We start from the raw sequence: 17,411 nt of genomic DNA, 5'->3' as shown, positions 1-17,411 counted from the left end.
CTTATGGGTACTCTCTTGTTGATAGCTTGCTGCTTTTAATATTTTCTCTTTGTATTTAACCTTTGGCATTTTAATTATGATGTGTCTTGGTGTGGGCCTCTTTGGGTTCATCTTTTTTGGGACTCAGAGCTTCCTTGGGTTGGATGTCTATTTCTTTCACTTGGTTAGAGAAATTTTCCAACATTATTTCTTCAAATAGCTCTCCAATGTCTTGTTTTCCTTCAGGTACCCCTATGACACGAATGGTTTTGCATTTAATTTTGTCCCATAAGCTCCCTAAATTATTACTATAGTCTTGGCTTCTTTTCCTCTGCAATTCTGATTGAGTGTCCTTGGCTCCCCTGTTCTCTATATCGGTCATTCAATCCTCTTCTATATACACTTCGTCGATTCCCTCTAATATACTTTTCATCTCAGATAATGTGTTCTTTATTTCTGACTGGTTCCCTTTTAGAATTTCCATGTCCATTTTATGTTTTTTTATATCTTTCTTAACGTTTTCATTGAATTCATCTATACTTTCCTCTAAATTCATTGGGCATCTTTATAACCAGTGTTTTGAACTCTATATCTGTTAGATTGCTTGACTCCATTCTTCCTGGATCTCTGTTCTGTTCTCCCATATAGTTTCTGCTTCTCTATCTTCCTATTTTGGCTGCCTTCATGTCTGTTTCTATGTACTAAGCAAAGCTCTTAAGTCTCCTGGTCTTATTAGTGTGGCTTTGTGAAGTAGGTGTCCAGTGGCACAGTCCTGAGAAGTGTTCAGCTTCAGGCCAAGTTTAGGCCCACCCTCTGGGGCCACCTGTCAAGATTTAGCAAGCAATCCACAGATGCTGTGCTTATAGTTGCCTCAAGAAACCACACCAGAAACCAAGGCCAGCTGCCTCCAGTGTGAATCTTAGCACTACTCAGCAAGGAGCACCTGACTCTCCGAGGACACACCTGGATGTGGGTTGGGTGGGGGCCACAAGTTGGAGGAGGTAGAGTTACAGGGAATCCTCTGGGCAGAGCAACCTCTGTTATTCAGTTTGATGACATCTCAGGTATGGCTGTGCTGCGTCCACACATTGTGACTGGGGAGGGCTCAACAGAGGAACAATGGATACCGCTGGCACTTCTCTCCGAGAGAGATCCTCAATGTTATCTCTCACTCTGACAACTCAGTGTCCCTCTGTAAGTCACTGGTGCCCCGCAAGCAGCCAACCTGGTGCTAGTGCTCAGAGTGAGCAGGTCTGTCACAGCAACAGTCTGCTCGCAGACACGGCCCCTTTAAGAGGCGTCTGCAGCTGCCACTGCTGCTGTCACAGACTCTGCCCACTCAACTGCCCTGGGCAGCCTCATGTCCTCGCCCCATCCTACACCCTCCAGTTGCAGGATGATTTCATATTTCTTTCCCTAGTTAGAGGGGGCTTGTTCATCTAGGTCCCAGGTGACTTTCCTTGCTGTTTGCTCTAAGTTTCTGTCACAACTTTAATTTGGTCACAAGAGGAATGAACAAAGCCTCTATCATCTACACCATTTTTTTCTCAGTCTCATTTTAATCATTTTTAAGTGAACAGTTCTATGGCATTAAGTACATTCATATTATTGTGCAAATCTCATTATTATCCATCTCCAGAACTTTCTCACCTTCCCAAACTGGAACTCTGCACCCATTAAACAATAACATCTCAATCTCTCTACCCCAGTCCCTGACAACCATCATTTTGCTTTTTATTCCACTTTTTTTTTTAAACTAACTACTTCCACCCCTGCCTTGGGAATTTATGTGTGTGTAGTTCTCTTTGCTTCATATGACCTGTTCTACTTATGGTAAAATCTTCCACATATATTTTCTTTTTGTCAAATAAAGATCACAATATTTTCTACACAGAATTTTTTGCAATATAACACAAAGTAAATGCTTAATTTAAAAATCTGCAAGTATTGATTATGGGCATGGTCTTTTTAAAAAAAATGCACAAAATATTTAACAAATTTTTTTTCCTATAATTTATGTATACACATGAGCTTGGAAAATAATTATTGATGTCAGTTCTGTTTTTTTTCCCCCACCCATCTCTCCACTCTTCTCTTTTTGGCAACCATCAGCTTGTTCTTGTATTTATGGGTCTGTTTTTGTTTTGCTTTGTTTACTCATTTATTTTGATTTTAGACTCCGCATATAAGCAAAATCATATGTCTTTCTCTGTCTCTTATTTCACTTAGCATCCATATCATTGCAAATGGCAAGACTTCGTTCTTTTTTTTAATTGCAAAATAATATTTCATAGTATATATGTATCACTTCTTTATCCATTCATCTATCAGTGGACACCTGGGTTGCTTCTATATCTTGGCTATTAGAAATAATGCTGCAAACATAAGGGTGCATGTATTTTTTTGAAATAGTGTTTTGGTTTTCTTTGGATAAATACCCAGAGGTGGTATTGCTGGGTTATATGGCAGCTCTATTTTTAATTTTTTGAGAAAACTCTATACTGTTTTCTAGAGCAGTTGCACCAATTTGCAATTCTACCAACAGTGTATGAGGGTTCTTTTTTCTCAACATCTTCACCAACACTTATTATTTGTTGATTTGTTGATAATAGCAATTCTGACAGGTGTGCGGTAGTATTTCATTGTGGTTTTAATTTGCATTTCTCTGATGATTAATGATGTTGAACATCTTTTCATATGTCCGTTGGACATCTGTATGCCCTTTTTGGAGAAATATCTACTCAGGTTCTTTGCACATTTTTAATTGGATTCTTTCTTTCTGACTTTTTTCTTTTTAGTTTTAAGTTGTACGAGTTCCTTATATATTTTGGATATTAACCCCTTATTGGATATATCATTTGATAATAACTTTTCCAAGTCAGTATATAGTCTTTTTATTTTGTTAAATATTTTGATGATTTCCTTTGCTATGCAACGGATTTTAAGTTTCATGCAGTCCCATTTGTCTATTTTGCTTTTGCTGCCCATGCCTGAGGAGACATAAAAAGATATTGCTAAGACCAATGTCAGAGTTTACTGCCTGTGTTTTCTTCTAGAAGTTTTATAGTTTCAGGTCTTATCTTTATGTTATTATTTCAATTTTGAGTTTATTTTTCTATGTGGTAAAAGAAAGTGGTCCACTTTTATTTTTTAAATATTTATCCAGTTTTTCCAATACACTTATTAAAGTGACTGCCTTAACCCCATTGTATATTCTTGCCTCCTTTGTTGTGTATTAATTTAAAGTGAGGATTTATATTACTTTATTTTATATCACTCTCTATTCTGTTTTATTAATCTATGTATCTGTTTTTATGCCAGTACCTATACTAATTATTGTGGCTTTGTATTGTAGTTTGAAATCTGGGAGTGTGATATCTCCCTCTTTACAGCACCATTCTACCTTCTCTCTGTATGGATTTGAGTATTCTAGATAATTCTGTGTTAGTGGAATCATACAGTATTTGTTCTTTTGTGACTGATTTATTTCACTTAACATAATAGCCTCAACGGTTACCCATGTGGCAGGCTTTTCTTTCTTTTTAATGCTAAATAGTATTTTTTTTTATGTACATACAATATTTTGTTTATCTGCTTATCTATCAATGGACATGGATTGCTTCTGCCTTTTGGCTACTGTGATTAATGCTGCTGTGGACATAGGTGTGCACATATCTGTTTAGTCCCAGGGCAGTAACTACTAAGCTCTAGCAAAACTTCCAGGGAACCTAGCTTAGGCAGCCTTCTGCTCCATGAGCCTGTAATAGTGCCTTCCATGAGCTTCCAGTGGGTCTAATCACATAGCCCTGTCCCTTGGGGGCCTGATCTCTTTGCAGAGGAGGTGAAATGGCCATGCTGACCCTTCCATAGGAAGTGCTCAACCCTGGACCAGAGGCCAAAAACAATAAAGAACCCTTTAGGGTGGAGCCAGGTTGCAAAATTCAATTTTGTTTTATATGAAACTAAAATTTTCTTCTTTTTACACAAACTTCCTGAAAGTCGAGGATTGCAGGAGAATTTCCCAAGAAGTAAAGTTTTTTGTTTGTTTGTTTGTTTTTTTTTAGAAATATGTTCAGATTTTACTAATATACAGTTATGCAGATGATTGTGGGAAAACCAGTACACACATACTTGATCCTTTTTCTGGATTAGCAGCTATAGACACCTAGAAAGGAGTGGGTAGACTCTCTCACAAAGGTCTCAAATTCCTTATGAAAGAAAATGACATAAATAATGGAAACTGCTAATTAAGGGAAGAGAAAATATATAATCACTTAATGCCCATATATATCTTTACTATTTACAGGACCTTTCATATGTTTTTGATTCTCACAACCACCCCGTGAGGTAGGCAGGTTTCAGTTATTTATTCTGGTGAGATATTTTTTCATAAACACAGAAAAACACCAAGAAAAGTTTGCTTTTGGAGCCTCATTTTCATGTATTTAAAGAATATATAAAAGTTTTAAAAAGCTGTTTTTTTTTCTGACTAATTTTAGTTTCAGAAATTGCATTAAATATTTCTTATTTTCATAGTCCTTACAAAGAAGGTAAAAAAGAATCCACCTTTGGATTCTTTTGGGATTCGCTCTAACTAAGCAATATTTTTATCTGAGAGAAATATTTCTTTGTTTTTCTCACATTCTTTGAGGAGCAAGTGAGTGTTGACTGTCCAGATGTAGGTGTTCTGAAAATCAATGCTGGGTCCTTGCCATATACTGTGATTTAAGTTTGCAGAACTTAAAGTCTTTCTCTTCAGTGTCTTCAGGCCAAGCTTACTTGTAGGAGTGGTAGGATTGCTTTTCAATACTGATAGAAAGCTGCTACTTTTACCATGATGTTTAATTGTTCTGTTGCATGTTTATAAGTAATCAAAAATAAACTTTGGGAGTCTTTGTACTTTTTCACAATTTTTACTTCTTTAAAACTGAGTGTTTAATTTCTTCTTGATTAAGAAGTTTCTGTATTTTGCATGTCAGTGTGGGCTTTGGTTTGAGGTTCACTCAAGAATTATCTAGAACAAGCAATTGGAAATAGTAAGAATATGTTCCTTCAAAAGTGCTTTTAGAATAGGAGATATCGGGCCTGGCCCAGAAAACTATCTTATAGTTTCCGGCCTCAAGGTTGTACTTCTCTCTAATCACCACCGCTGTCCCCATGCTGCTAAGACTCAGTGACAAAGGGTGAAGTAAAGTCACTTCTGTTTCAGGCTCAGGCCATCAAGGTCATATGTATCAATCAATTTTGATCAAGAACTGCAAGGCAAACAAAAGCTTGATTTGGGAGTTACTTTTAGGACTTACAATCCAGGAGACACAGATTTGGTAGAAATCTAATTATGTTTTGAGGGGAAAATAAAGGGACAGAGTTTATAAAAATAGAAAAAGCAAGGCTTCCAAAGTGATCACACAAGTTGCTTTGAAGGAGTTGTGATTGGTGCTGGCAGGCAAACTTACACTATACTATTAATTACTTATGCAATTAATTACTTATGTCTATTGCTAGGTGAAAATATTATTTTTTAATAGAGAATTCAGTGCTGCAGAGCCAGTCCCAGGAACTGTATCAGGATGTAGCCTTTTGGTTTAGCCCAGTTCAAAAGTTCAGTTTCATATGGAAGTGGTATGTATTAGCTCAGCTACTTGGAGACCTCTGGCTCCACTTCAGACTGCTCTCTTGACAATACCAACTATATTTTGTAGTTTTTGTTTTACATAAGAAATACTTCTTCTCTAGAGGGGCCATACCCAGGCAGAGGAGGCAGAGGGTGCCCAAGGAAGGCTCTGTCTATCTGTAGATACCCACCAAAAACACTAAACGGGACCACTGCTTTAAAAGAATATCTTCACCAGGACCACATATGACTCAGAAGACAGCAGCTGAACTCAGTATATGCCTACTTGCTCCTTGGTGCTTAAATTCCTCCATTGGGGGACCCAGCCCAGTCTCCATTCTGAGGACTCAAACTACAGGCACTACTCACTAACTTTGGAAGAGACATGTGGTGAAGGACACTCATCTGTTGTGGAACTGTCTCATCCCCATCCTGCCTTACTTGGAAAAGACCTAGCGAGGAAAGAGGAGAGAGTGGGAGAACACTGGAGGTATAAATGGAAGAGTGAGAGGTAGTGAAATTCAATACCACTGGAGAAAAGGCATTTTCTTTGTCACAATTTGGGGACAAAAGCTGATGTTCAGCACCTGCCAAAGAAGAAGAGCTGTGGTAAATATCCCAGGATTTCAAATGAGATCATTAAGGGCCGCAGCCTACGATTACCAGTCAACTGAAAATAGACCACTTTCAGAAAGCCTGCTTTGAATCTTCAAAGAAATGAAACAAAATAATTAACAAACTAGAATTCTGTAGCCAGAAAAAAAAAATCAAAATGGAAGAGAAAATTAAAACATTTTCAATCAAAGAAGAGATAAATCTCGAAAGGTTGAAATGGTTCAGAGTATATTCTCTGTTCACAGTAGACAAATGAAATAAAAACTGAACTTGAAAACCTCCAGTTGTCTGTACATTTAATAATATATTTTTAAATAATCCAAGGGTAAAAGAAGAAATCATATAAGAAATAAGACAATACTTTGAATTAAAAGATAATGAACATATGATATAGCAAAACTTCTGAGATGCAGCCAAAGCAGGGCTTAAAGGAAAATTTATAGTATTAAAAATCCATCTATTAACAATGGTTGGAGGACACCAAGAGGAGGGAGGAGGGAGATTTGGTTTAATCCCTAGGACAGGAGCACCAATACACCAATGGAAATAGAAGACAGTTTAATAAGGAGACAGTTTTTGAATAAATAAAACAAAAATAAAAAAAAAACACCCTAAGAGATGTAGCAACAAGATCCAACCAAAAATAAATCCTTAAGAGATTTCTAGGGGGAAGGGAATTGATACCAGTGTAGCAAAGTAATGTTGAAGGAATGATGCCCAGAAGAAAGTTAAATATGTTGCTAATTCCAAATGAATAGTGAATGTATAAAACAGCAATTATATTTTCTTATGGGCTTTCAAATATGTATAATTTAAACATATGACAACAATAACACAAGGCAGAGACAGATATGAGTAACAGTGTTCTAAGGTCATCCCACCATCTTCAAAATAGTAAAAATATTAATTTAGAGTAGACACAATTAAGTCGATTATATTCATTACAATTGTTAAAATTGTCGCTAAAAGAAGAGTAAAAGGAGGGATAAATAAAGTCATTGAAGGGAAGAAATGAAATAATAAAAAGATCTTGAATAATCCAAAAGAATGCAAGAAAGGAAAAAAGAAAAAACAGAGACAAATGAGATGAATTGAAAACAAATAGTATTTGAAAACTAATATATCTAGTAAACTAGTAATGATAATATTATTTATCAGTAATCAGTAATGTTATTGTAAATAGAATAAATCCTCCAAATAAAAGACTGTTAGACTGATATACAACACTGTTTGCTGCTTACAATAGCATCTTAATTATTAAGATAACATTTGCATGTAAAAAGATGAATAAAGATACATGATGAAGACACTATGGAAAACAATGATGATGATGTAGCTAGCTACTCTGACATCAGAAAAAGTTGACTTCAAAGCAAGAAGTGTTACTTGAGATAAAAAGGTATCATAATGATAACATGGTTGACTCCCCCAAAACTGTAAGTTCTATTTGAATAAACACTTAATGACAGAGTCTCAAAATATATAAAGCAAGAATTGTGAGGGAAAAATAGACAAATTCATAATTATAGTGAGAGATTTTTAACCCATCCTCAGTAACTGACAGAAAAGGAGACCCAAGCAAGCAAAACAAAACTCAATAAAACATAACAAGGTAAAAAGAGTAAATATATACAAAGTTTGAACAAAACAGTGTATTAAGTTATATAGATGTCTAATTCTTCACCTAAAAAAAGCAGAATGCACATTCTTTTCAAGAACATATAGAATATTGGTCATATTCTGGGCAATAAAACAAATCTCAACATGTTTTATCATGTTTATAAATAATAGAAAGGATCTTCTCTGACTATAGCAGACTTGAGCTGGAAGTTAATAAGAGAAAAGAAATTAGAAAATCAACTACGGTTAGAAAGTAAATAATAGAGCTCTAATAGCCCACCAGTTAAGAAAGTAGTCACAGTAGAAATAACAACATGCTTTGAAGTGAGATAAAATGAATCATAAACATATCAGACTGGGAGGATGAAGCCTGAGGAGAGTCAGGGTGGTGGTGAAGATAGCTCCTCATAGACACTTCTGCCCCCACCATTGCTGGCTACACACTCTGTACTCCCCTGAACCCAGCTGGTGGTATGGACTCCAGCCAAGGTCGCAGGCAGGCTAGGCCAATGCCTCCTCTCCCCAGGCTTACCAGAGTTCCAAGGAATTTGTGTGACTCTGACAGACCTTGCCTGCACTGACTTGAGAACAAGAAGGTGGACTCAAAGCCGTTCATGAGTGGGGCTGCAGCAGCTGGAGGGATCCTATCAGCATGCAGCTCAGGAGAGAAGTCCTGGAGATGTGCAGGCAACAGAGCATATTGTATGCATGTCTCTGCATGCAGAGTTTTGTGACAAGAAGGTGAAAAATGTGACACTCTGATCTGCTTTCTATTCAGTGATAGCAGGAGGGACAAGGCAGGGAATGAAAAGGAGGAACTGAACGGTGGTGCCAGTTAAAGTCAGGGCCTCCTGAGTAGGGCTGTGTCGGCAGCTGCCACCCCCTCACCTCCCACACATTGCCAGCTCTCTGTGCTGACACTGAGCAATATGTTCCTGAAGGTATCTTTACTTCTGGGGTTTATTGTACTCGGCACTCATGTCTGGACCATTCAAAAAGAATTTGCAGACATTAGTAAGAACCAAGATTACTTTGTCGTATCTGTGGAGTTTGCCATGGCTGTGTTCAATGACAACAACATGGAAGAGAATGCATACAGATTGCTGGAGGTGAGACGAGCCCAGCAAAAGGTGAGTCATTCTTTCCATGCTGAGCTGCTGGTCACCCATGAACAGCCCTGAACCAAGCGCAAAATTCGCAGGACCCAGATATGCAGGGTCCTACCTCTGACCTCAATCTGGAAGAGATAAAACGGGAGAGGGGACCTCACCTGCACAGGGACACTGGCTTCCCTCATTCTTTCCTGTTTCCTTACATCTGCCTCTTCCTTGGGTTGCATCCCAGCCCTGCATCCAGGGAGGCCTATCAGGCCTGGGCTGGGGCAAGTGGAGGCAGTACTGGGTCCAAGGCTTATGTGAGAAGTAGGTGGAAAATGTGACCCCTGCTCTGACTTCTGTTTGATGATGACAGGAAGAATAAAGCAGGGAATATAGAGGAGAAACTGGACTAGGCACCGGTCAGTAGCTCAGGGATTATGTGGGGCAGGGCTGTGTGGGATGCGGAGCTATGGAGGTAGTCCTACAGCAGCTGCCATCCCCCACCTATGTGCTGCTGGCCTCCAGGACTGACACCAGACAACATGTTCCTAAAGGCGCCTCTGCTTCTGGGGCTCATTGCTCTGGGGCCTCATGTCAGCAGTCCCAACTTTGTGGACATTAGTAAGAGCACAACTTCCTTTGCCATGTGTGTGGAGTTTGCCGTGTTTCAGTTCAACCAAGACCATCTGGATGAGTATGCTTACAAGCTGCTGTGGGTGGGGAGAAGCCAGCGCAAGGTGAGTGACGAACTTTTCTCACTGAGGCTCCATGTTGGCCTTGAAACCAGGCCTGGGAGGGGTGAATCCTTGGTCTGCATAAAAGAGCAAAGAATGGTTTTTTTGTTTGTTTTTTAGTAAACATTTTTTATAATGCAAGGTATCATTACAAGTGCTTCAAGTTTCTTTTGTTTTCTTAATGAGTGAAATTCCTAAAAAACAGGGTAGAGAAAGAAAGAAGATAACAGAAAGGAAAGCATTAGTGTCAAAGATTCAGCTACTGTATGAGGGAGAGAAAAGCCACATCCCATGTAAGATGGCTGAGAGAAGGGATAATAGCAGAGATTGACAGACAATGAGGAAGACAAAGAGTAGGGTGGCTGGAAACAGAACCCCAAGAAGAAAAGGCATCACAGAGGAGGTGACTGCAGGCCTTGGCTGGGCTCTAGGGAAGCCTCACGTGCTGATCAGCAGAGAGGATGCTTATCTGTGTCCTGCTTGAAACCAGTAGGCCTTATTTGCCCACAAAGACATTGTGGTTCCATGCCTGGGTTGGAGGTGGCAGAGAAGACAGAGGCGTGTTCTCATGGGACTGTTATGCTTCTGATGAGAGACAAACAGGCCTCAGGTTTATGAGTGAAATAGTGGAAGGCTGGGACAAGAATTGTCAGTGCAGGGACTCAGGGCCATAGAGAGGCAAGGTATGTTGGGGGGGATCAGAAAGGGCCTCTCCACGACAGGTACTCCTGGAAGAACTCAGTCACATGGTGGAGATTTGGGGACAAGAAGAGAAAGCAGACACGGAGAGATTTCTGAACCAGGACAAGCCATGAGTGTCCAGAGGGATGGCCTAAAAGTCCTTGGACCTATGTCACAGAAAAAGTGTACAGGGGAAGTGGGCCTGGAGCATCTACAGGGCCACAGATGAGGAGTTAGGATGTTATTCTTAGAGTAATAGGGATCAATGGGAGGAAGTCACTCAGATTCTTTAGCAACATCTCTCTGGATGCTGTGAGCATGTGAGCATAAGCAAGCTGAGACCATGAGGCAGGGATGGTCCCCTGGTCACCAGAAGGTTGAAATGCTGGCTTCTGAGTCTGCTTAAAGGTGGATGTGAGGTGCACTGAAGTGGGGTGTGGGGGAAAGCTGGCATCAAGGATAGACCCTAAGTGTTTGCCCTTGAGCACATGGGTGGGTAGTGACTCTATCACTGGAAAGACAATGGAGTAAAGTGGGAGGAAACATAAAAAATCTGAGCAAAACACATATTTAGTGTTTCTGAACTAGACTATGGAAAGTCAAGGAAGCAGTGGGTTATAGGGCTTTAAAGATAGAAGAGGACGAGCCTGATATAAATGTACGTGTCGTTAACATCTGTTTAGGCAAACCTTACCACTGATGTTAATTCTTGTCAATTCCTGTTTCCTTTGAATTGAATAAAGACTGTTGCCATTCTGTCCGTGCCCAGTTTCTGGTCTCCCATGAATACTCCTGAGCCAGGTGCCATGTTCGCAGGACCCAGATACACAGGATCCCACCTATGACCTCACTCCAGAAGAGATGGAAGGGAGAGTGGACCTTATCTGCACAGGGGCACTGGCTTCCCTCAGTCTTTCCCATTTCCTGACATCTTCCTCTTCCTTAGGTTGCATCTCTGTACCCAGGGAGGCTGCACAGGCCCCTGTCCTAGGCCCTGAACTTCACTGTAGCTCAGGGTTGAGTGCCTGTGCAGTGGGTCTGGTCGTGCGTGGGTCTGGTCGTGCATGAATGTCTGTGTCTGGGTGTTCTATTGGTGCAAGTCCAGGCACGAGTGGCTGTCAAGTGTCAGCTGCAGGAATTCTTGAGCCCCAAACAAATCAGGTTTCTAGACAATTCTAGGTCAGTCTAGTGAGAGGTGAATTCCTCCCTGCGTTGATTTCTGACTAGATTTTTCTCTGTGTTTGAGTTTCTCCAAATTTTCATGGACCTCTGTTTAAGGAAATGAAATCATAACTTTTAATTACTTCTTGTAGAAACCTAATAAACACAGTCAGCACCCACTTCATAAATATCACCTCAATGAATGTCTGTAAGATGAGCCCTTTTGTGCAGCCAGCTCCTACATGAAGAGACAGAGTGTTCCCAGCCCCCAGGACCCCATAAGGGATAGGGCAGCTCCTATGTCTAATCAGAGGACAAATGTGCCCATTATTCTTCTCTCAACCAAAGCAATCATTCTGTGTGATCTGGTGTCTGGCTGCCACTCGGGTGTAGGACTGAGAAACTGGTCATGTGTCAGGTGTGCTTGCAGCATGTGCAAGCTCATTGCTGTAAGATTCTCCTCCTGTGAATGTGCCCCCCTTATGTTCATGGCACTGTTGATGTGACAACTTGGTATGAATCCCTTCAGGAAGAGTGCAGCAGGAGAGATTCTAGTGCATGTTTTAGGTGTGTTTACAGGCATCTTTCTATTGATTATACACCATCACAGGGAAATTGCACAGGATGTGTATATCCTATTTACATGCATATTCTAGTCTTCCCCCCACCCTTTTTCAATTTGATTCTCTGCCTTTTTTCTTTTCATTCATGAAAAGCAAACATTTAGTGGCTGTTTCATAATTTCTTCTTGACAGAGGTGGACAATGATATTTTTAATGGACTTGGAGATGGGACGCACAACTTGTAAAAAATATGATGAAGATATTGAAAACTGCCCCTTGCAAGAAGGCTCAGGCAAGAAAAAGGTTTGAGAATAGTCATCCTAAAAGAATCATGAATCTTCTGAGAATGAAAAATATATTGAGGAAAGTGTATTGGAAAAACCTGCTATGTTCATTTCTGCATGTGTTTCCTTTACTCCTCACACAGAACACTTTAATTCTGACTCATCTGGTTACCAAATTGGGGGAGCGTTCCCACAACAACAAAGAATTCTCTGGGGCATCAGTTGGGTGTCCTACAATTTATGTTAACAGGTTAAGGGCTCGGTCCCGCATGACTGCCCTCACTCACTTCAGATGCCAATTACAAGTAGTAGGTCCCCAGGCTACCCACAATTTCTCTCTGATTTGGCTACATACCAGAGGTTTCCATTCCTTAGGTTTGATTAATTTTCTGGAGCAGTTCACAGAACTAAGGGAAACACATTTGCCAATTTATTAAAAGTTATGATGAAGGATACAGATGAGTAGCTAGATAAGGAGATACATAGGGCAAGGTCTGGGAAGGTCCCGACTGCAGGAGCTTCTGTCCCTGTGGAACTGGGGTGCATCAGCTTCTCAATATATGGTTGTGTTCACAACCTGGAAGCTCTCTGAATATTCTATTTTTGGGATTTTATGGAGGCTTCAATACGTAGGCATGATCGATCATTAACTTCATTTCCAGACCCTCTCCCCTCTCTGGAGGATAGAGGATTAGTAAGGCTGAAAATTCCAAGCTTCTAATCATGGCTTGGTCTTTTCAGTGACCAACTCTCATTCATGAGTCATCCAGGAGCCCAACCAGAGTCACCTCAATAGAACGAAAGATCCTCCTAATGTTCTTATCACTTAGGAAGTCATAAGGGATTCGAGAGCTCTGTGACAAGAATCAGGGGTGGAGACCAATATATATATTTCCTATTATCTCACAAAAGGACTGTAGGAGGAGGCATAAAAAAGTCATCAGAGACACTGCTGGGGCAGAACGAGCATCACGACTTCCACTCCCACCAAGTCCCAGGGTTCCCCTTTGGAGGAATATGATGGTTATTCTAGACAGACAGAGATGCTCCCAGAAGAGCAGTGAGCTGAGCCCTGTATTCCCAGCCAGGCTTGTTGATCAGAGATACCCTAACCATACTCATCTGACCTATCTCCCTAAGTGGAGCCCTGCCCTTGGGTCCCAGGCTGAAATCTCGGGGTTTAGGCAGATACTATTATCTCTGTGGCCTTCACTCTTCCTTTGCTCCCATTCTTCCAGATCCTAGACTATTTATTTAGTCTGATCACCCACCTCTCCTTCTAATCTCCTGGGTTGCAAGGACATGTCCCATGAGTTCAAGTTCTTATTCATTATCCAAGAACTAACATCTGGTCCATGGGGTTTGGACCTTGGGAATGGGCCTCCATTAGGATGATGCCCTCAGTGGGGCTGATCTCCCCCTTATACCCCAGCTTTGGGGGCATGCTCCCCTTGGGGTGGGTTTGTAGCTTCTGCTGAGTGGGTGGATGCTCACCTGGATTATCTCCTAGGCAGTGTGCTGGCTCCCTAGAACTCATAGTGTAGGGGCCCTTCATGCAGCATCTTGTGCACTGGAAACCCCTCAGGGGCAGATGATGGCCCTACCGGGCTTCCTCTCAGGAGTCTCTGGGCTCAGGTGGGTAGAGTCAGGTGGGTAACCCTTGCCTATCAACCTAGTGGAGCCTTGAGCTTCGAGAGTCCTGACCAGGCCCTCGTTTTTGCATTCTTTCCTTTTGTAGTTGCAATGAATCTTGAGCCCCTATTAAGTTCTTCATGCTAAGTTCCCTCATGTGTTACATTGTTTTGATTTTATGTCTTGCAATTATATTTTTCAGATGGACTGCACTTTTGTTGTGGATGCCCGACCATGGTTTTCTCAGTTTACCCTCCTGAACAGCACCTGTGTGCAGAAGTAGGCAGGGAGGGAGCTCCTGGATTCTCACAGCAGAAGATCCTTTTTATCTAGAGAGTGACAGTCAGTCTGTAGTTAGGTCTGTGGAGCATCAGGAGAATTAAAAGGCATCTCAGAGCACTTTCTGGGTCCCTGTTGGTTTTGTACTCTCCTGTCGTTTACTTTCCATGGAAGTCTCTGCCATTGACCCATGGTAAAGAATTTATCACCTCTAGCTCCAATTTTATGTCAGAAAGACCTGATGTCCTGCTTTTTATTTTTCGCCATGTCAGTTGTTTCTTGCCTGGATCCATGTGAAAACCCCACTGGTTTTATTTCACAAATCTCCTACAGACCAAGTCATATACAGAAGAATCTTTGTGACCCCATATCAGAAATACATAAAGTCCCCAGGTGATTGACACTTGTAGACAAGATTGTGAAATGGTTTTATAAGGAACTCTAATATTTAAAAATTGTGTAACGTTCAGTACATTTTGTTTGTGGCATGTGTCTTTCCTATGGTTCCTACTCTCCCAGAATAGGGGATTAAAAACGTGGCCCTATTCACCTAGGTGATGCCCATAAGTCATGAGTTGCGTAAGGTCTTTGGTAGAGTTGGTACATTTTGCCTTATCTCCATTCCCCTTTGCAAATTTGGATCTTTGAATCCTCCCCTTTTCAGTTATTGTTGTCTCGTTTTGTCCCTATGTATGCTGAACGTTCATTACTATCTTGCTATAGCAAATCTCTTCTTATTTTAAGCTTATAATGCCCTGTTTGTAGTAAGGGTTGCACTCCTCTGCTTTTATCATCCTGCTAGTCACCTTACTCCTAATTATGCACTTTTTTTTGTCATTTTGTTTTAGGTGAGCTGACCTCTTTCAGTATTTCCATTAGTGCAGGCCTCGTAGTGGAGAATTCCCTCAATTTTTGTACGTCTGGAAAGGTCTTTATTTTTCCTTCATAACTAAAGAAGAGCTTAGCTGGATACATTATTCTTGGCTGGTAGTTCTTTTCATTTAATAGTTTGAATTTTTTATTCCATTCTTTTCTGGCTTGTAAGGTTTGTGCTGAGAAGTTCGACGATAATCTAATGGCTTTTCCTTTATAGGTTACCTTCTTCTTTTCCCTGGCTGTCCTGAGAATTCTCTTGTTGTTGACTTTTGATCATTTTAATACGATGTGTCTGGGTGAAGGCCTTTTTGAGTTGAGATAATTGGGTGTTGTGTTGACTTCTTGAATTCCAAGCTCCAGCTCATTCCTTAGATTTGGGAAATTCTCATCAATTATTTGTCTGAAAATGCTTTCTAATCCCTGCTCCTTTCCCTCCCCTTTGAATTCTCCATTATTCTTATGTTTCCTCTCCTGATGGTATCAGCTACTTCTTGAATTTCTCTTTCATCATTTTTCATTTTTTGGTTTCTCTCCTCTTCCTTCTGATTTATTTCTAGATTTCTGTCTTTGATATCACTGATTCTTTCCTCCATTTAGTCGACTCTATTTCCCAAGATTGCTATTTTATTTTTCAACTCTTACGTTGTGTTCTTTATCACCAGGTCTATTCAATTCTTTTTGAGGATTTCATTCTCCTTGCCGAGGATCTCCTGCTCATTTAGTTGTTTTTTCAATTCCTGAAATTGTTGATATGATTCGTTTTGGAACTCAGTGAGTTTTTTCAGAAGTACTATCCTGAATTATCTGTCATTTAAGTCACATATTTCTACGTCTGTAAGCTTATTATCTGGAGATTTTTCTCTTTCTTTCTGAGATACCTTGTCACGTTGGTTGTTCATGGTGTTTAATGGACTATTTCTCCACCTGGGCATTAATGGAAGTGTTCTGCTTTTTTTTTTTTTCTTCCAGAAAGATTTATTATATAATGGTCCCTAGCCTGTTGCAAATAAGGTATTTTTCTTTTGGTTTTCAGTAGGTGGCATCTAAGCCTCTTGGATCTCTGCTTTATATAAAGTCTTAATGTTGTCTTTTTTTTCTTTATAGATATTTAACCACGCTCGCCATCCTCATTCTCAGTTCCTGTCAGTGTCAGCGACAGTTTGGGTAGTGTTTGCTCAGATTCCCTTGGGGCCCCGCGGCATTCCATCTGGGAGGGTATGGGTGGAGAGGCCTTCTGGGTTGGGGGTTGGAGGATGCGGCCCAGCCTCAGTTTTGCAACTGGGGCTGGTAAAAATCAACTGTTGTTTCTCTGCTGTCCCCGCTTTTCTGCCGTCCCTGTTTCTGTGCCTTCTGCCCTGATGAGTGGGCAATGCCACAGGCCTTGTGGAGCTCATAGCACTCCCAGGCAGGGCTGTTCAGGGAACTCGCCGCTTCTTTTCCTCTCCCCCTCCTCCTACAGGGAGCTCTCGCTGTGAGAGGCAGCTGCTTTATTTCTTCAAGTTCACCACCTGATACCCGGGGTTCTGACCTATGGTAGCTCTTATATGCAGATCCCATGCTCAGACGTGCTGGTGTACAGTTTGGGTGTTTTTTGTTGAGTTTTAGATGTTCAGCTTATTGTTGTTTCAAGGGGAGACATCTGGGGACATCTCTCACTCCATCATGTTTAATCCAATCCTACAACTTTATAATATAACATTTGTACGTGTCTGTAATTAAAGTGAGTATCCCGTAGATAACACATAGTTTGGTCTTACTTTTTTCTCCAGTTTCGACAATCCCAGACTTTACATCCCAGCCATGTGTAAGCTGTGATTATTATTTAGTTTTGAATTCATTGTATTTGTTCTTTCCCTGGTAGTTCTTTGGTTTGTGTAGAGTGTCACCTTGCACAGGCAAAGCTTAGTATTCAGCCAAAGATTCAAGAGAACCTGTATTCAGATTTTTGGATGTGTGTTTTGTTTTGTTTTGTTTTGTTTTGTTTTGTTTTGTTTTGTTTTGTTTTGTTTTGCCATAGCTCTTTTCTTTCTGGTATTCTGTTAAACGAATTTCAGCCATCTTGGCCTTTCTGAACTCTTCTTTCTGTCTGTTAATCTTAGCGAGACCTCTGTACTCTGCTTGGGATTCTGCTCCCTGAACCATGCTCTGGAAGTAACTTCAGTTAGAAAACTGGGATTATTGTAATTTCTCTTCTTTTTTCTTTTATCTCAGGGATCACAGGCATATGCTGCCTGCTGTATAATTCACCCAAACAGGTATTTCCTATAATTTTTCCA

At 40.6% G+C, this 17,411-nt stretch overlaps 1 protein-coding gene and 1 pseudogene across 1 annotated transcript; one reads left to right on the top strand and one right to left on the bottom strand.

The window, feature by feature from the left end:
• Positions 1 to 4,518: 4,518 nt before the first annotated feature.
• On the bottom strand, positions 4,519 to 5,138 carry LOC105302841 (annotated as a pseudogene).
• Positions 5,139 to 9,467: 4,329 nt separating this feature from the next.
• On the top strand, positions 9,468 to 14,263 carry LOC105302840 (probable cystatin-15). Its single transcript, XM_011376086.1, has 3 exons — positions 9,468 to 9,662; positions 12,257 to 12,367; positions 14,183 to 14,263. Exons 1-3 carry the CDS (start codon positions 9,468 to 9,470, stop codon positions 14,261 to 14,263), a joined length of 387 nt encoding a protein of 128 aa, XP_011374388.1.
• The last annotated feature ends 3,148 nt before the right edge of the window (positions 14,264 to 17,411 follow it).

Source organism: Pteropus vampyrus, unplaced genomic scaffold (genome assembly GCF_000151845.1).
Source record: "Pteropus vampyrus isolate Shadow unplaced genomic scaffold, Pvam_2.0 Scaffold285, whole genome shotgun sequence".
Lineage (NCBI taxonomy): Eukaryota > Metazoa > Chordata > Mammalia > Chiroptera > Pteropodidae > Pteropus > Pteropus vampyrus.
This window is presented reverse-complemented; position numbering and strand designations above follow the sequence as displayed.

Coding starts and splice junctions, on each gene's coding strand:
- LOC105302840 (XM_011376086.1), top strand. CDS start 9,468: ATGTTCCTAAAGGCGCCTCTGCTTCTGGGGCTCATTGCTCTGGGGCCT. Junction 9,663..12,256: donor TGGGGAGAAGCCAGCGCAAG/GTGAGTGACGAA, acceptor TCTTCTTGACAG/AGGTGGACAATGATATTTTT. Junction 12,368..14,182: donor AAGGCTCAGGCAAGAAAAAG/GTTTGAGAATAG, acceptor TATATTTTTCAG/ATGGACTGCACTTTTGTTGT.